The sequence below is a fragment of the Hylaeus anthracinus genome, unplaced genomic scaffold (genome assembly GCF_026225885.1).
Source record: "Hylaeus anthracinus isolate JK02 unplaced genomic scaffold, UHH_iyHylAnth1.0_haploid 4, whole genome shotgun sequence".
NCBI classification, from domain to species: domain Eukaryota; kingdom Metazoa; phylum Arthropoda; class Insecta; order Hymenoptera; family Colletidae; genus Hylaeus; species Hylaeus anthracinus.
The window spans coordinates 4504091-4523763 of record NW_026535289.1 but is presented as its reverse complement, the minus strand read 5'-3'; the positions used below and the strand labels follow the sequence as shown (position 1 = coordinate 4523763).

Below are 19673 nucleotides of genomic sequence, written 5' to 3'. Positions count from 1 at the left end.
ATTTTTCTTCTTGAAGCCCATCGAGACAGGCAAAATATTCAAAGCTCGCACACATCGCTAGCACAAGTTTTCCCAATTTTTTTATCCTGAAGACTAACAAGTCCAGACTTCTCGGTCAAACTATTCAAAACTCACGCGTCCTAAACACAAGTTTTCCTAAGTTCTCATGGTGAAAACTAACCAGTCCCGACTTCGCAGTCATTCTATTCAAAACACCAGATTTCCCAATTTGTCAAACTGAAATTTAGCGACTCCAAACTCCCTAATCAAAGCTGCCCCATCGACGTACATGGATCTCTAATAAGTCGAATGCTGTCCCTGACTCTGACAGGGATCGAAACGGTCGATTCACACTACTCCGCCTAATCGGTCGGGGCGAGGATCCGGTTAATTAGATTAAATGGCCGAAGTTCGAGCCAGCCATCTAAGATGGCACTTTGCGCTTCGTCCCAGCGGCGTCTTCGGAGACTCGCGTCAGGTGGACTCGACCTACGTGACAGGACGAGACGAGACAGGGAATGACGCGACGGTGCATCCTTCGCATTAATGAACGGCCAATCGAGACCAGTAATTGGAGGACGGGATCACGTCGAATCGGGTCGCTTTTGACTCCTGACAGCCTCGACGCTCGACAGTTGTCAATGACGTGAAAGCGTTATGGCGATCGATTACTGTAGAGGACTATCGATGATTGTCAACCATTTCGCGCACGGCCTGTTAATACTAACCTGCGATAGCAACCGATCCGATCGCTGGTGAATTGGGGGCGTGGATCGGTCGCTGCTTTTGTTTTCTCGTTGCAACGCGAACCTCGCCGCGTCAGGCCATGTAGTACTTGGTGATCATTGAGAACGCTGTGTGTTTAGTGAAACTATATAAGGTGGGACAGCTAACCTGTTACAGAACGATAGTACTCAAACTATCGATATTACAGAAGACCATTTAGGGAATAGTTTGAAAATTCGAAGTGACCTCGAAAATGAAGCTATTTTTTTATTTTCGTCCTGATACTGAGGGTGTGTCAAAGTTATCCCTATTTTTATGAATGGACAAATAGAATTTTTCTAGGGTATTACGAATTCTAATTTTCAGACGAGTTCACTGACCTTCAATACATGGTTATTTGTTGTAATATAAAAACTTGATCGAAGGACAAAAGGAGGAAAGACTATTATATTTCTATGTTATGAAATATAATTTTTTAGATTATAATCGCAGTAAATAATGAATAGTAAATATTATTATATTCTGACTTATCTACTGTAATCTTTTTAGTTTAATAGATGGCTCAAAACAATACTCCAATCGTAAATAAAAATGTACCTATGCGAGGCTGAGGTCTCTGACCTCTCGATTTATTACATTCCCTGACACTTTCTGTATTCGCCGAACATGTTTCAGGTAACTTTTACCATTTGCTTGCAGGTCGAAATGGGAAAACGTGATTTTGTCGTGTGGTTGACGCTCGCCTGCCTGGTTGGTGATACATTGGCGCAGTACAGGGAAAAGAACATAAGTGAGTGACAACATCTCTCTTGAAATAATATCCAATTAACCTGTTAACCGCGGAATTTAGTTTTAAAAGATCTCCACAGAGTGCCGAGTTAGAATTAAATTTTAAATAATTTTATTTAACAAGAAAATTAACAATTCGTTTCTGAATGTGTTCTTTTTACTAAAAGCTTGAAAATTGTCAAAAAATAATAAAGTATACGAACAAGAAAAATTGAAAACAGAAAATAATTATAAAAATTTCAATTTATTTAAGTGTGATATTTTTCGAAGCATGATAGCACACAAAGTAGCACTTCACAGGTCATATACCAATATTTTGACTCCTTAGTAGCCGGTATAAAATTTGGGAAATGTTTCCTCATGCATATAAAATACATAGCAGTTTTGGTAATATAAAGGAAACACACCACCGAATAATATTCTTATTGCATTTTATAGAAATTTCGAGTTTTTATAATCAATGGTAATTTTTTTATTTTACACGACGAGTATACGCGTGAACCGCGCCACAGTAGAGATTTGGTCCGACGTGTATGTACCAAAAAATTATTTCGGCGAGTATTACCATAATTCAGCCAGACAAGAGGAAGAATAAAGAACGTAAAGATAGGGGGATAAGAATTCGTATTTTCCGGACGAGCAAAGTCGACAAATTTCGTCGTCGCCGTGAGAATTCACGTGCCATTCGAGGCACTTCACTTCGGGCACCTTCAATTTTGCTCAAGAGCGGTTCCACGACATTACGAAAGATGCAGAGTCCTAACATTTTCCACTGCTCGGTCGCCGAAACGGTTTTCCACGGGATTAAATCCCAGGAGACGACACGAAGTTAATTAGAGCCACGTGTCTCTCCGCCAATAAGAGTTACAACGTTCGCCTTCCCCGCAGTCTCGTTTTCGTGTTCAACCTCGAAGCTCCTTACCGGAAGCCATTTTCAAAAATTACGAACAATTCGAATAGCGAAATTCAATTAACCGATTTTGTTAATTAACGCTGCGTCTCGAATCGTCGAGTTCGCAGTTGGAATGATTAATGGACAAACAAATTCGCAGAAGAGATAAATTTCAGATTTTTAGTTTGAAGTTAAAGACAATGTATTAATTGATTGTATCTAAAATGTTGGAACTGAACAAAAATAGATTTGAAACGAATAGTACTTGTTCTAATGACAGATTAATAAAAATGTTCAGTCTAAGAATATATCATCTTTTTAATTAATTAAATTCTGTCTTAGATATCGGATAACCAATACGGAATGCAGAAAATTGGGCTCGATAGCCTAATTTTTACAATTTTCACAATAATTGAAAGAATCGTGACAGTTTAATAAATAAAATGAATTCCTTTTTTAGAAGATGAAATTATAATTCCAATATGGAATAGAATTATAATAGAATTGTGCTTTTAAATAGGAAAACTTAATTATAATATAACATGAATTTTAAAATGGCGGTACGATAATTAACTTACATAATGAAACTCTTGACTTATTAATTAAATTTTCCTCCTAAAATCGTCTACCTTACATGCCATAAGTCGTTTTAATCGTAAAAACCTTATCATAAGCTAATTTCTGCAAAATTATGTTAGCTTATGAATAAAACTACTGTAGGTATGTATTAATTAGTTCAGCATTATATGATTGCAACGTAGCGTGATGTATCTAAACGATTTCGCAAGGCAGATTTAATTAATTAGACAGGAGTCTAATTATGCAAATTAATTTTCGTAGCACCCTTCTAGGATTCCTGTCATATTAAAACTAGATTCTCTAACGCCAAATTGTAATTATTAAAAGTGACGAATGTGGATAAATTAAATATACGTAGTATATTATATTAGTAGTTATTTTATTATTAAAATCATTGTTCATTCATACGTGGTATATAGGTTATCCACGTTTCCATCGTATTACCATTTTCACTTAACGAACATGAACTTTCGAAAGTACGAACGTGTAGTGCAAATCATATCATTATTATTTTGCCGAATTTCTGCTTAAAGAGAATACTTATACCGTATTATGTAGGAAAGGTCATGTTTAAAGAGAGCGGGTGAGTTTGAAATGTTCATGTCAAAGAGATAAAGCGGAGAGCGTGCATAACTGTGCGAATAGTTTAGTCAGCATCATGCCAGAGAGATGGATTCAACGCTTTGAATAATTTCAAATATTTCTAATTCCGTGGGAATTCGTTCAACCCCTTTATTTACAATCATCGCGTCTTAATGGACATTGATATATACGAGTCGTTAAAATACACGTGTCATTAAAAATATATTTCTTAAACAAATTGCTATCAATGCCAATTAATTTACACATCGAGGACTACAATTATTTTTATGAAATAATTCACAAATAATATCATTTTCGCGCACCTTTCGCCATAAAAATTTATTTATCAAAGAATCTTATTATTTTTAACACAGTATGCTTTGCAACCCTTTTAGAATGAATTATACAAGCGATAAATTTAAATGAAATTGTTGGCAGACGTACACGTTTCTTAAAAGCACTCGTTAATTCGAACAGTCTTCATTCGAAATAACCCAGATATCAGGGAACGGGAGAGTACGTTGAAATATGATTGAGTTATACTACTGAAGTGTGAGGATGGAGTAATGGAGTGTAACAGAGAGGGGAATGGACCATTACGGTGCCATTGCTTATAGTCAGACGCACTTTGCCCCTCGATATGATGGTCGCCATACTTTCCAGCAACTTTCGACGCGTCCATTGATCTGAGAACAGTTGCAAGTAAAAGTTATTCAGGTCGATGGCAACTTTATAATCACGTATTTTCCAGTAATTGAGTTTCAGATTCTTGAGTTATAATCCTGTTCATCTACTGGGAAAGATTCGGAAGTTATCGTTTCACAACATCGCGGAAAGAAGTATAATAACAAAAAGCATTTTGATGTTATTATTACATTGGAGGAGGTATTTTGTAACAAAGTTACTGAAATATCCTGTTCAGATTTCGTAATCGTGTTAATATTATATTATAGTATATAATTGAGAATGGTAATTCCTCCAACTTGGTAATTAGGTGCAAATTCATTAAATAATATGTATATTATTGAATTGAAGACTGACGTTATTAAATTTTTAGTCGCAGAATTAAATTAAGATTGAAAAACATTTTGGATATCTCTATTATTTATTTCAGAAATACACATAAAACTTGGTTTGCCATGGTCATGTTTTTTGTATACTTTTATTCCATTGCATCAGATAGATAGGTATCGATAAATTATTTTTAGTGAAGGATCAAGAATAGTAGTAGAGAGGTACGAATTTCCCAAGAAAAATAACTCTTTGAACATTTATCGTTTTTATTCAGCAGTTTCAATGTACCGTATCTGCAATGTATAAAAATCAATCAGTCATACCTCCTGCAATTGAATACGCTACAAATCGTTCTACTATCGAAAGAAAAATAATTCACAAAAACAAGTAAAAAATGTAGAATAATAATTTTTCATACCTAGCTCTTTATTTGAGAAGAGCAGTAGAAAGAATGTTCTGTTGTCTGCGCGATTCAGTAGAATGTTGTCACCGTGTCTGACCATTGCTTCATATTTCTACTTACATTGGAGTTTGTAAGCGTAGACCTGCTCTTTTCCACCGATCCAGTATGTTTTAAATAATATACTCAAGACATATTCCTTACGTATTTTTAATTTGTACAAGATTTTTCTGTTCTACGAGGAGTAGCATTATTATGACTACAATTCAGATTAATAGTATGATTTGGATATACCATTATTCAGTGTCTCATGACCGATTTGTAAGCATTGACTCACTGTTTCCCATCGATCTATTATGTTTTAGATAATATATTCAAGATGTATTCGTTACTTATTTTTAATTTATACAAGATTTTTCTGTTCTACGAGAAGTAACATCATCATTATAATTTAAACTAATAATACGATTTAGATATTCCAAAATTAAGATTTTTTCTCTCCGCACATCATCATTACAATATAATTTTTCATTGAATCTATTCGTAGGTTTTCAAATGACATCTGAAAAAGAGCTGAAATTGTCGATAAATCGCTGAAAGTCCAACTTCTAAACTAATCCACAACTTATGGATACTTCGCACATTAAATAACGGTCCACATCGAGAGTCTCCTATTTTATGGTCACGGTCCATCCTTTCCTCCCCACGCCGTTCTCGTAAATGAATTTACAACACCTGGACGAGGTGGCCCAGGTCTGCGGAGCAAAGTTTCGCCCATGAAATTTTCGTTCGTCAATAATTCCCGATAAGACCCAGGCGCAGTTCTAGCTCTCGCGCGTACATAGGCCATGGGCACATATGGGGACGTATGTACACGGACGAGATTCTCTATCCGCTCGATAAACTCGACGCACCGAAATCGAGGGGCTTTGGAATTCACTCCCCCGGAACACTCAAAAGCCCGACGAATACCCCGTGATATTGGGAGCAGATTGGAAGCCAAGAATCCACCACGAGATTGAAAAGTTCACTCCCGATTCCCGCGTCGGCTTTTACCGCGGACAAGACGAACGGATAGCGAAAGGGGGCCAAATTAAGTGCGGCCACGTAAGCGGAAAAATCCGTCACCATCGGGGAACGGCGATTGTTACTTTTAGGAAATATGACGGGACCTAACCTCCGCTCGGGATTACTTTTTTTTTCTCGGCGATCCGGTATCGATGAAAATAAGCCTGAGAGGAGTTTCGGCGAAATATACTGACTTTTATGGAAGTTCGCGTGCAGTTGGTGTTTGGGGGAAAAGGTTATCGTTTTTTTTTTCTGGGAGAGGGACTGTTTGAAGCTCCAGGGGTTGGAGAAGCTTCTGTTTCGGGGGAGAACTTTTATTTCGGGGGGGTTGTTTCGTTCCTTGGAAACATTCACGCAAATGTATTAGAGGTCGAAATATGTAATTATGCATTTAGATTGAAAATTAATTAGAATTTGTGCAAATTTGATCTATTCGGTTCTATAGAGGATAAAGTGTTATCTAAAATATATGGAATTTCTAGAACGGTAAAAAAACATTATATAGTGTTTCGAAGTTTGAGAAAACGAAATAAATTTTAAAAAATTCTTAGGGAATTGGACATGACATTTGAAGTGAAAGTAATAGAATTATGGTAAATAAAATAGTCTGTGCAATCAGAGTATAGGTGAATTGGAACAAATTTTGTCTTAAGAGGAACTCTAGTGTGGCCTCTAAATGAAACTCTAGATTGCCACTGTTTGATAAAACAGATTTGACAAAATTGCGTCTAGAACATCAACAAAGGTAAACTTTAATATTAATTCTAATTATTTTGCCATTTTTTAAATCTATCTATCTATCTATGTATATATCTACATATTCCTAACAGTACAAGTTAAACTATTCCTTATAATATCGAGTTCATTCCTACTTCCCCAATAAATATCAAACAAAATTAACATTACCAAGTCCTCCAATGAATAAAAATTCCCCGACCTCATAATCGTCCCAAATCGCAATATCGACGAGAAAACGATCGACTAAGAGGCAGCACAAAGACTTTAAATTCCTTTTTAATACCGTTCCGAAACGTTTCGAGAGTTCAAAGTAGCAGATAAAGGGAGAGCAAGTTTGTTTCCGCGGAGTACGATGGCGAACTGAGAACGCGTCGATTGAAACGCAAACGACAGCCGCTCGAGGAAACTGCTTCCTCCTAGTAAAGGGTTTGCTTGATCTCGCGGAACAAACGCGACTCCAGCTGGGGAACAAAAAATATTTCCCGCCGACATAACGCATCCAGAAGCTCATTACAGCCGACTAGCGACGTGCAACGAGCAATCGACTATGAGAAGAAGTAATTAAGCTGGAAATCGAACACAAGGTTTCCCTTTAACTGGATAGCGCATCGTCTCTGGGAAATTGCTACTCAATTTATTTTTCGCGGAGTGGGAACTGAAAGTCTTGTTCTAATTGAAATCCCCGTTCCCCAAATGGAAACCCTGTATTTTAATTCGACCAACGTCCAGGAGTGATCCGTATCGCCGCGGAGGATCGGTCTATTTATTTACAAAGCCCGTACCATCCGTATAATCCTGCCATTGAAATGAAAATCCGCGCAAAGTGGAAGCCACTCGATGTTTTTTTGTTCTTTTTTTTTCTGGCATTCCAGTCCGACCACAAATATCTTATCACATTTAATGTGCAATGCAGCGTTGGTTTGAAGATGTCAGGTACGTCTCTATTTTCTGTTACTAATGTTAATGGGACCTTGAGTTGTTTCAATCTTAAGATTGAAGGGCGACATAAAGTAATTATTTGATAGAACATGAAGACAAAATAAGCATAACTGGTATGCACAACTTATAAATTAATATTTTCACAAACACAGAAGAAGAATACAAACTTAAATGAAAATATGTCTCATCTTCTAAACGATGTAACATATATATTACTGTTGATATTTTATGTATTTTTGCACTTGTGCACATTCTCGTACATCAATCATATTGGGTTGTCTGGAAAGTCCATGTCGATTTTTAGTACGTGGCACAGGTCTGAATATGTGGAAATTATTGAAAACGAATAACATGTATACATCTATTAAAAGGTGAAAAAGTTGTGGAAGAAAATGGTACTTATGTAATTAAATAAATATATATCAAAAATCAAATATGCCTTTGAATTTTTCTTAAAAATTTGCACGAACTTTCTGGACAACCCAAAATACGTTCAACCCCCTTAATAGTATCGTCTTAAACTGAAGAATGACATTCTAACTCCAATACACGAAGCCATCAATTTCAATAATTATTAGGAATAATCACGCGACACTTACCACCTAAATCACCGTATTGCTAGAAGAATCCGCACTTTCACAATTTTTGTGTATAACATTACTGAACCACATTGCGATTTCACGCGTGGCTGCGTGAAAACTCGATTAAACGTTCGTCTTTTCCCTCGCGAATCCAGTTTTCGAAATTCAGGTTAACGTCGAAAAGGAATTCCCATCCGAGTGGACTCTGAATAGCATTTACGACGGCGGCAGGAGTCGATGAAACTCGTTTATGGAACGTTTATGGGATTTCACCCCGTAGCATCGTGATGGATACGTAACCACGAGGTAAAACGACGTTCCGCCACGACAGTCCAAATCTTTTTCGGGAATTTCATTTGACGAAAGTGCCCGACGCTGGACACCCCTGAGCATCGAAACGACTTTCAAGAGAAACAAGTTCGAAGGTTTTATGAGTTTCCGTGGTCTCGAAATCCTTCGGGAGTCCTGGTGGTATGGGTTGGTGCGTCATTGGCTCCTGTTGCGCGCGGTCGTTAGACTGCAGCATGAACAGAAAATATTCTGGACGGTTAACTCGTAAAATACCTTCTATTGCCTCCAAGATTATTGGGTTTCTCTTGTGGCTGCCCCGTCGTATCGTTTAAATTTTTGAGATCACCTTCACCAATTTTGTCTGTACACAAATTATAAGTATTTAGAGGATAAGACATACTTCCATTTGAGATTAAACTATTTATTTGTATCTATGAAAATATGATCTCGAAAAAATTTCCACAGAATACTGATGTATGTATGTCGTATTATTTAAATTTTTGAGTTGAAGTTGAGTTGAGTTTAATTTTTTGTATCTGTGAAAATATGGCCTTGCATAAACGTCCGCAGTTTATTGATATATAATGGAGATTCATTATTTTTAAATGAGCTTTTACGCTGTGTTTTACAGACTTGACACAATAGCATCATTGACTAATAGTAGTGTATAAACAAAGTTCGATTGAGCCTCGTGTTGTAGGAATATTAAATTTCATGTTACCTATTTTGTACGTGTCTCTAACATAGACTCTTTATATCTATGTTTATGTTATCTATGACTCTTTATAAAATATTAGTTTCTTCACCTACAATTATTCTCCACTTTATAATGTGTCTCTCATCATGTTTCTCACTGGAACTAACACATTCGCGACCGGTAGATATTTCCTAATACCGAGTACTGACGAAAAAAATAATTGCAAAATGTGTTTTGAAATATCACTGTTGTAAATATGTAGTGTATAAAATGAAAAATATTTCATAATATTTTTATAACCCCGGAATAGAATTTGAAGTGACGTGAATCCACATTAGCGGTGGCGAATGTGTTAATATGTATCAAGTGACTTTTCCACTGTCTTCCCGTTAACGTACCTTCTATTTTTCCAAATTCTCCTAAGCAATATCTACTCGACTTTCCACATTGAAAAGATTTCTGCCTCGATCGTTCCTGTCATTTTTTTTTTTCATTTTGTCTAAACGTTACTGTTTATATAAATACTCTCTGAAGCTTTGAAGCACGTTGCACGAATCGAAAGTGACGCGTCGACCAGCAAATCGCCAATGGAGCGACGAGAAGGTTAGAGATGAGCAGATAAGAGCATTACCGAGTAGACGCTTTCGATCCACTGAAATCCCGTCCCGGGTGCGACAGGAATTCGCGACTCGCAGTGCTCCTTTATTCTCCCGGCGATCCGGAGGGAAAAAAAAGAACCATGGTCCTCCATCCATCGATCTACGCGGCTGTAATCGCGAATAACGTTTTTCCGTAATTTATGACCGTACAGAGAGTAAATGAATCGATCGACGGAAAACGGCAACATCTGCCGCGCGCCACGGAGCTTTGTGTACAGCGCTTAATTGGTAATTAGCCGGCGTATTTAACGCGAGCGGCGCAGAACAATTGGCCCCGCCGTATTCTCTTTGCAAATTCGTTTAGCAAACGAATCGCGATTGCAATGATTACCGAGCCCTGCACACCGAGCGAGAACCGGCCGACGTAGCGCCTCGATTGCGATTTTATTGCTCCTATCCAGCGAGAGCGTCGATTAAGCTTTTTGTTCGAATAAAAATCAACCCTCGGACCCCCGTCTCTTCGCGGTTCTGTCGCCAATCGTGCGAACCCCGTGTTTGCTCCGCTGCAAATAGAAATTCGAGCCTGGGGGATTCATTGGAGCGTTCGCGTTTCCCTTTTTTTTCTGGAAATATCGCTGATTTCTCTTGCTTTATTTAAATGGTAATTTTAGTCTGGTTTACCAAAGCTAGGTGGCTGCTTCATATACAAAGTGTCTTAGTTCTTTCCAGCTAAAATTTGCCAGCGTGTTATACACGCAAAAGTAAGAAATGCTTTTAAATTTTTTATTAAGGAGTTATAACTAATAATTGAAAATGATAATGAACTGCCATTTCGTCGACACACTGTACAAAACGTATTATATATATCTCTATTTGTGTTTACATAAATTCTTATGTTTACTTGCTGAAGTTGATATCTACATTTTTTATTAACGTTTTATTAACGAGTTAACAATACAAAAACTTGAGCATATATTTTTTATGGTACACAAAAATCCTAAAGCCTTTTTGGAAAACTTTTTGTATTTAATAGAATCATAGTCTGGACATACGAAGCTTTATATATGATAAGAAGGAATTGTTAAATTGGGGAACACAAACCTTATGGGCGAAAAGCAATAAACTGAAGCTGAAAGAAACTGAAACTTATGGTTTCTAATTTACGGGTTGAATATTCCCTTTTTTTAAACATTATAAATTTGATCATGTCTACAAAAATGTCTTGCTGTAAGCATCTGTATCAAACACTTTAAGAATGATTGAATCGAGGATATCTAGTTTCACGTGATTTATACCACAAATTTTGAACCCATTACTCATTGCGAAGGGTATATATTCACTGGACATCTAGGACTTCAGAGAAGATATGACTCATTGTCGGTGTTACAATGGAGATTACAATGGAGACGCGGTGAATAAGAAACGGATTCATTTTAGCAACGCACAAAGGAAAGAATCTTGATTTAAACCAAGGAAATATTAATTAAGAAACATTACCCAGAGTAGTAGAATGTTCAAGCACTCAACAGATAAAATTTAATTTAATTTTTTTTAATTACAGTACCTAGAAAAAAAAAATGTTCATTAAGTTTCCCCACGTAAAATTTCATTCCGTTTAAGACTCGTGTAAAGCGTTTCTTGAAATTGTTGCAAATAATTCATACGTGTTAAAAATGAGAGTACAGGAAGTATCCGTTATCTTTTATTTATAGATTGAGTTTACTGAATCTGATCAAAGCTTGAAGTGGAGATTTCAATCTTAAATATACTGTTGCGCCGGAGGGTGGTGCCACATCGAGGAGTAGTCATTTTAAATAATTAACACGTCTTTTATAAAAGGAACAAGAACACAAAACGTTTATTAACTATAACAACAACTCGATTAGTAAACACGTCCGTACGATAGCAAGTCTGGCGACGTTCTGCCGATTCAAAAGTTGCCGGTTCTCTTGGAATCCGAAACATCCTGACGATCCGCTTTCGCTCGCTCTTCAGAACGCACTTCACATCGTCGCAGCATCTTCACGCTGCCGCGACGATGCAACTTCGCAATATTGCGGCATCTTCACGCCGCCGCAACGATACTATAAAAAGACATAGATATATTACAAAAGAATCCTTCCTCAATTGTCATAGTCTTAAAAAAAAATACAGGAGATCGCCATTACCTTCAATAGAATCTAATCAGATCTTGAGATGGAAACATAATCTTTAAATATAGAATTAACAGATATATACTTGGTGAAAAAAGAATATTTCTTTCATACATACAATACTTATCCTTCTTACAGAGAAACACTTAAAAATACTGTTATTTTCAAAATCAACCCTGTTATTACCTTAGTCGCAACACTGTCCTATCCCACCCTAAAAAGTCGCGTCCATAGATCAAGGTTAAAATGGACGACCGACGAGAATTTAGACGTTCTTCGAAAAAGTCGCCACGGATCGAGGGTCGCGTAATTATGTTGCAAAATTGGCCGACACAATAGAAACGATCCCGCGGCTCGTTCAGATAAGATTCGAGTCCAGATTGGATCCATTCTAGCGCTTATGGCACCCACACTGGATTCCACGAAGGGGACTCGAATCTATTTCGAGGTATGATTTACGTTACGCCACCACGAACACGTTGCTGTCCACCTCTCTACCCGCCTTGATCTCGTTGCAACGAAAAAAAGGGGCTGGCGAGCCATTGTCTGGCCGATGCATCGCGGTGCATTGTATGCAAATATGAACGACGCGGCGATATCTCGGATTTCCCATGGGCTGCATATCTTCCGTCGAGCGTGTTCCACTTCTTTGTCGTTGATCACGCAATTAGCATTGCATCATAGACAGTACGAGCAGCTTGGTCCGTCTTGCAGGGACTTCCATCAGGAACTCCTGGTGTGACTCGATAGCTAATTCGTATGTGCGAAGGTGAGTTGAAAATAATCGAAACTAAAAATGGAGGAAGGCAGACAAAAAACGAATGCAGTGCTTGACTTCTTTGTTTTGAAGTCTTTTGGGAGAAGAAGAAAGAAGAAAGGTATCTTTGGGAAATTTATTAGAATAATAGGTCAAGTGTGGGAGAAAAGGAAAGACGTGAGTTGTTTGATGTGAATTAAAGATATGGATGGAATTAATATGAGGGACTGAGAGAGCCTTATTTTATGTGAAGTGTTTGAATAATTAGTATTATATTAATGTGAAGACACTTAGATATTTATTTATTGCAATAGAATTCCTGGAAAATAATATGTTTGGTCTTTGGCTATGTTGCTCTACCTATCAGAAGCACGAGTATGTTCCCTTTTTTTTTTAATTGGTTGGAAATTATGGAACAATAGAAGCAATCCATTGGTATCTGATTTATAAGTAAAAAATATAAAATTAACATTTTCTGCTTTGATTCCTGATTCCAGAAAGTTAACCTGCTTTGACTGACTTATAAGTGAATCTTATTGTTAAGTAACTTTCATCTAACCTTTCTTACAACCCATCTCATCACTAACCCTTTTTACGTACGTTTCATTATATACTACAAATTCATTCCCAATATTTTGCCACTTCACTTTACAATATCTTCATTATCTTCCCTTTATCCTCTGATAAAATAATATTTAGCACAGAGTCCATTCATTTAATTATAACCAATTGTCCTTACCTTTTATTAATGACCACGCACGCATTGTCCTCGACAGCTTCAGTGTTAAACAAGCTACTCGATAAAAACAATTAATTGAACCAAAATAAGCAAGAGACGAGTTTTTCCAACGTTACCAAACTTTTCTTCAATTCTCGCAGCAATTATCTGAAGTTCCGTCGGCCGATGCTGCCATTCTTATTCCCAGATATTTCGTGGGTTAAACTTTCCTCCGTAAAATGATTCCACTGACCTCCTTTCGTTTATTGCCGGCATCGCAAATCGACGGAGTCGGAGTTCGCGAAAGTTTCATTTAAAAATGCCGACCCTCCCTCCGAACACTACGATACCACCGAACAATCTTCATTTTGTCTTTTGGATGGATGCTAGCAAATTGCAAGCCTCTTGTCGAAACGGCTATTTTTTCTATTTCAAACAAAAGAAATTAAATTCCACTCGAAGGACTTCGTTTGCAAGTGATTTATTAATAAACAGTACGTTTCCATGCATTTTACGCTTTTGCCGCTTTTGGAGATCTGTGCTGGTTCTATGCTCGTTCCCAGCGTATTACGCTTTTGCTCGTCGATTTAGAGTTCGATACTCGTGGCGCGGTAGCATAATCTGAGATGTAGAGTACATTCGTATCTCGAGGGATTATGCACACAGAAGGTTGAGGAAGAGACCTCTGTATATGGATTTTTTGTATAGAAACGAAAGGTGTTACTTATTCGAGACTTGTTGCATCTACTGTTACCAAAAAAAGAAAGCAATGACGAAATTGCAGTTTCGTCGAACGAGAAGGAACAACTAACATCGTCGAAAACGAGTTTCCTTTTGAACGTATCCGCGGGTCTCATTCGTGCCTTTCATTAGCGCGAACGCGTTCCATTGGTCCATCAAAGTAATTACAACCAGCGTCTGTCGCTGATACAACGAGTGGGTGAATTTTATTTACGGACGGCGTAACGCAAACACGCAAATGGAACTAAAAACGCTCAGTTTTTTCGAATGGCAGAGGAATTTATATTTATATTCCATGGGACGAGCCCGTGGCACCGAGTTTTCTATCGGCACACTATCCGCCATTTTTTTTCTACCATTTTTCCTTTTTTTTTTTTAACGGCGTTGACGAGCAGCAAACAAATTCGTGTCCCATTTCCAAGCGATATTTCCGAATTGTCGATTACGCGCACGAAAGAGCATTTTCGATCGTGTTGCGCCGAACGTGTTTCGCAAACAATATCAAAATTTGATGAAAAAAGAATAGTCGATTCTCGATAAGCGTTCGCAGTTACTTCGATTGTCGCGTCATGGAACGGGAAAGCAACGATTGTCGCATGGTTTCGCGAAAAGCAGCCATCATTGCAATTTTTTTAAATTATGGAATGAATTTTTAGAGTGTAAAGTTTTTAATAATAAACAGAGAGGAATCAGCGAAACACTTTTCAATTTTAGTTCATCAGCACTCATCATATTCATTGGTTAATATTTATATTTTGAAAATGTAGGTATATTTATGACTTGGTAAACGCGAGACAACTATATTTATTATAATAAATTAGTTTGAATAAAGATATTTTATTCTAAATAATTGTATTGATCCTTACTTTGGATGTCGTTTAGTATACAAGAATTGTAGTTATTTATACCTAGAAACATGCATACATATAGTAATTAAACCGTAGAGTGGTCATTCATTAAACCATTCATTAGTGGAATTTGTTATCTAATTAATGTCTCGAAAAATATACATATAAATTTATGTAAACCATGTTAGTTTTGTATTATCCAATTTATTTATACATTTCTACATATAAACAGATACCTTTTGTATGTTAGAAGATTAGAAAATTAATGGTTAAAATCAATTCACATAAAATAAACTCTGTTTACCGTAATATTTATCACATTATTTTTCATAATTATAATGTTTTCTTACCAATGGGAATCAATATAAATAGCATTTCCGATCAGACGATCGACACAGATCATCGACGACAAGGGTAATTGGATTAATGTGTGTACTAACGCATCCCTGAGCCCGGGTTCAATGTTCCCGAATAAAGTTCCACATCCTCGAACGTTTTCCAGCCACGACAAGACCGGGTCCCGTCTTATGAAGCTTTCAAGGAAATTTCTGCCGCGCAATAAAGCTTCTGTTGAGTGCACCAAGATTTCGGTACAATTCCCAAGCTATTACAACCGTGCGCGCGAGTCCCGCGACGACGACAACGAGCGTCGAGGAGCTGCTCTTATTTGCCAAGTAAAGAAATCAAAATCCCTTTCTCGATTCTTCCGCCATTTTTCAAACATTTAACCATACGAAAATTTGATGCTAAAGTCTTATACCATAATCCAAGACTATAAGTCACGAAAATTTAGATGAGATAGTTAAAAAAACACTAAAGTAATTTAGCTTAGTGTAGATGAAAGATTTCATAATATTATTTGCCAATGCATGAAGATATGTTGTATATAAGGTGGCAATGAAAATTTTAGTTCATTAATTTGGGACTTAGGCATTGAAGTACCTGCATCGCCAAAAAGAAGCAGTGGAACAAGTATCTGTTTTTAACAGTGTTCATGAACAATCATGAATTTCTTTAATTTTTCAAATGCTCCATTATCAAATTATTACTGTAATACATACTAACATTATAGATAGTCAAAATTCCTATCTAGATACAAATTTCGAACAATGAAACTATCCGATTTAGAATTTTAATAATAAAATTAAATTATATTTCATATCGAATAACTACAAATTCACTTATACAACTATTCAGCCAAAGATATATATCTAATATAAATAGAATGACTTTCATCCTAGCAGTCGAGGCAAATCTTTATAACCGTAAATAAAATTTTTTCATAAAAATTAGCTGAGTTCTTTCGTGGACCATCAATGTATGCCATTTAAAATAAATGGTTCCTGTACGAATACTTATTACACTGACTGTATCTGCCTTTCAAGTGCCTTCCACGCTGTTCTTCCAGTATTAATTTCTAAAGTCTACGCGAAAATCGACGTCGTTCGAAAGGAAAGCACCTCTTTAAGGCCGTTGCGACGCTCGAGCTCGTCTGAACATTTGCCTTGATAATGTAATCATAATCGAAGCGACATCATGGGACCACGTAGCTGCGACGAATTCGTTTCTTTAACAGCCGGAATTGAAATGAATTTCGAGACTGCCATCGGAGCAATTCTTATCTTAAATGGTTCCCCTTTGTCGGGCCCCGGGTGTAATTGACCTTCGAATCGATTCCGTCCGACTCGACGAGAACCCCTTTAAACAATTATCGATCACGAGAGGCAGGAGCGTAATTGCATTTTATTCTCGCTCTCGTCGAGTCTTTGAAGTTCGCATGACACAAGGCTGTCGCAAAAATGAAGAATTTTGAAGAGAATTTGTCCTCCCTTGGGAAAAAGATTAACCTTACTTCGATCCTTAAAGTCAGGGGGAAGAGAAAAGTCTTTAAAAAAGTGTCAAAATGTTAATTACCCTGTACCAGAAAATTTCAAATGTTTTTTGTTGTCTTTTTGGAGGGTGTTTGGAATTTAGTTTGTAATGTATGTAAGAAATTAATTCGTTATTAATCAATAATAGCCTTAAAACGTTTTGAGAATTACGCGAGAAATTGCTTTAACATATATATTCTGTTATATATATATATATATATAACATATTATATATATATAACAGAATATATATATATAACAGAATATATATATAAATATAGAATATATATAACATATTATATATATATAACAGAATATATATATAAATATAAAATATATATATATAACATATTATATATAAATATAGAATATATATATATATACATATATATATCATAGCTACATCATATTTAATCAAATACTTCATAAACAACGTTAAATAAAACTTTATAGAATTTATGATCTTTTAAATTATGGTACAGACTCGTTGAAAACGTTGACATGTTGACATTTTTTTTATTATGTAGAGGGGCTGGGGAAAAAAGATATCGTTAAATTAATTTCACAATCATGAAGGAAAAAGGCAATTCATGAAAAATGATTAAATCTAGAAAACAATTTGAAATGGTGTCTCCTGACACTTTCAGTAAAACAGAAGCGACCTACAATTAGTGGAATATTTGTTTCCATCAATTTTCCGAAATGGTTTCCACCGAGCAATTAAATCCAACGCAACCGAAACGGCGTCCGGCATTTGAATCATTACTTTTAACAATCGCTTCTTTTTCCAGGCGAACGGTGCTTTTGGGTAATACGGTTTCCAGCAGCGCAAACCACTCGGACGAGAACAGCGAATCGCGTTTTCTAATTGGCAGCTTTTTCCCGCGGTAATTGGAAGCAGTCGAAGAGCTTCCACGCGAACATCTCCGAGTCGCGAAGACGCGGAGAGGGCCGGGGGGGAGGGGTATGAATCGAACGGAAACGAGATGGTAACAAAACGAAATGACTTTTTATGGTTTGGGAACGGGCATCGAGAGGGAGAATCCTCGGAGATTTCGTTAAATCGACGCCAGGTTTTTGCGGGTATTAGACCGGCGCGTGGGAAAGTAAAAAAGACGGGGAAAAAAGTTGGTGTGTCAGTATTGGGAAACTTGATATTTTTCAAGCGAAAATACGAAATACTTTTTTTTCTCCCGTTGCGTATGAATCGATATGGGTGATAAAATAGAGAATTTTTTGCGACATAACATTCACTGTGGCGCGGATTATTAATTTAAAGCGTTCGTTTTTTTGGTTGTTTTTATAGCACTTTTCAGGAATTGTTTGTATAGTGTAAAACGAATGTTTAGTAAACGAAATTGTAATCAAAGAGGTACATTGTAAAATGAGTTTTGTATAGTAAAATGTCTTACAGAAAGTTAAATTAACTGACTATGTATAAAAAATCAATTAAAGACCATTGTCCAGTCAATTATTTTAGATTCATCGTATTTTCCGTATATTTTTATTAGCATAGTATTTATTACTGCTCACGTTACTTTGGTTAAAAGTAACAAAAAAATAACAGATTTCATGTAATTTTTCATTTGGTATACAAGTAACTCTGAAAGCCATGTAGTAAAGATTTATCACTACCATTAAATAAAAGAAACTAATTTATTATTACAAATGATTAAATAAGTCCAAAGATGATATATGTGGCTATCTTTTTATTTATTTTTCAGCATCAAGTAAAAGAAGGCATTTAAATTAAATCAATATTTTTAAATTATAAAAACATAGCTTCGTTTGTATACCATACACCATAGAAACACATTGTTGTTATTGCAGAATGGTGAGATCATTCGTGTCTGTCTATCACACCACAATTTCATAATGAATATTTATCTTTTTTCGTCCAGCGGCTGAATCCAAATTTAGATAAATAAATATTATCTCCTTGATAATAAAACTTATCCACACAGACAATCGACATACTTCTTCTCAGCATTCCTTGCAGAACAACCCATTCTCCAACCAAGATAGCCTCACACCACTTCCACAATAGTCCACTCGTGTACTAATCTCGTAAACTGTTTTTAATTAGCAAGAGCACGTATTATCTCGTTAAAACCAGCTTCCTCGAAGCACGTATCTCCTGATTTTCTTATTGCCGGTAACAATTTCATCGTCGACGTTGATCTAACGACGAGACGGTATCGCGGGCGTACTTGGAACGACAGCTTTGTTGAAGCCCAAGCTATTTGCCCAGTCTCTGCGTATCGTCGGAGCTCCCCGACCAGAAAGGGTGGCGAGAGAGAGAGAGAGAGCGGTAGAAGCGGAAGTTTGAAAGGAAGTCGAATTTCATTATGGGAGGAGAGAGACATGTGTTTCCTATATACCGCGAACGTGCGGCATGTAGACGAAACGGGCGGACAATGGAGGAAATTTGACAGGGTTAGGAAAAGGGAGGAGCGCGTCGTGTAAAATCGGGAAAAATATAACGGCGGAATGAGGAAGGGGGTGGGGGGACGAAATTTCAGCGAAAGGTAAACAAAGAACGTAAAATAATAATATTAACCGGTCGACACAGAGTAATATTGGATCGCAAGGACGGCTATATATTAGGTTGTCCCAAAAATTGATGCTACTTTTGCTACTCAAATTAAGGGTGCGCAGGAGCCAGAGCCAAACTTCGAGTTGACTTCAAC

The 19673-nt window shown here is 36.7% G+C and overlaps 2 protein-coding genes across 3 annotated transcripts in view; one reads left to right on the top strand and one right to left on the bottom strand.

The window, feature by feature from the left end:
• Positions 1-19673, bottom strand: part of LOC128894563 (dipeptidase 1-like) — a 756062-nt gene that overhangs the window by 370760 nt on the left and 365629 nt on the right. The gene's annotated exons all lie outside the window — the stretch shown is intronic.
• Positions 1-19673, top strand: part of LOC128894572 (low affinity immunoglobulin epsilon Fc receptor-like) — a 192614-nt gene that overhangs the window by 67842 nt on the left and 105099 nt on the right. Inside the window, exon 3 of the mRNA XM_054156407.1 lies at positions 1426-1516. Within this exon, the coding sequence (XP_054012382.1) occupies positions 1432-1516 (85 nt within the window). The 5' untranslated portion in view covers positions 1426-1431. The remainder of the gene's footprint in view (positions 1-1425; positions 1517-19673) is intronic.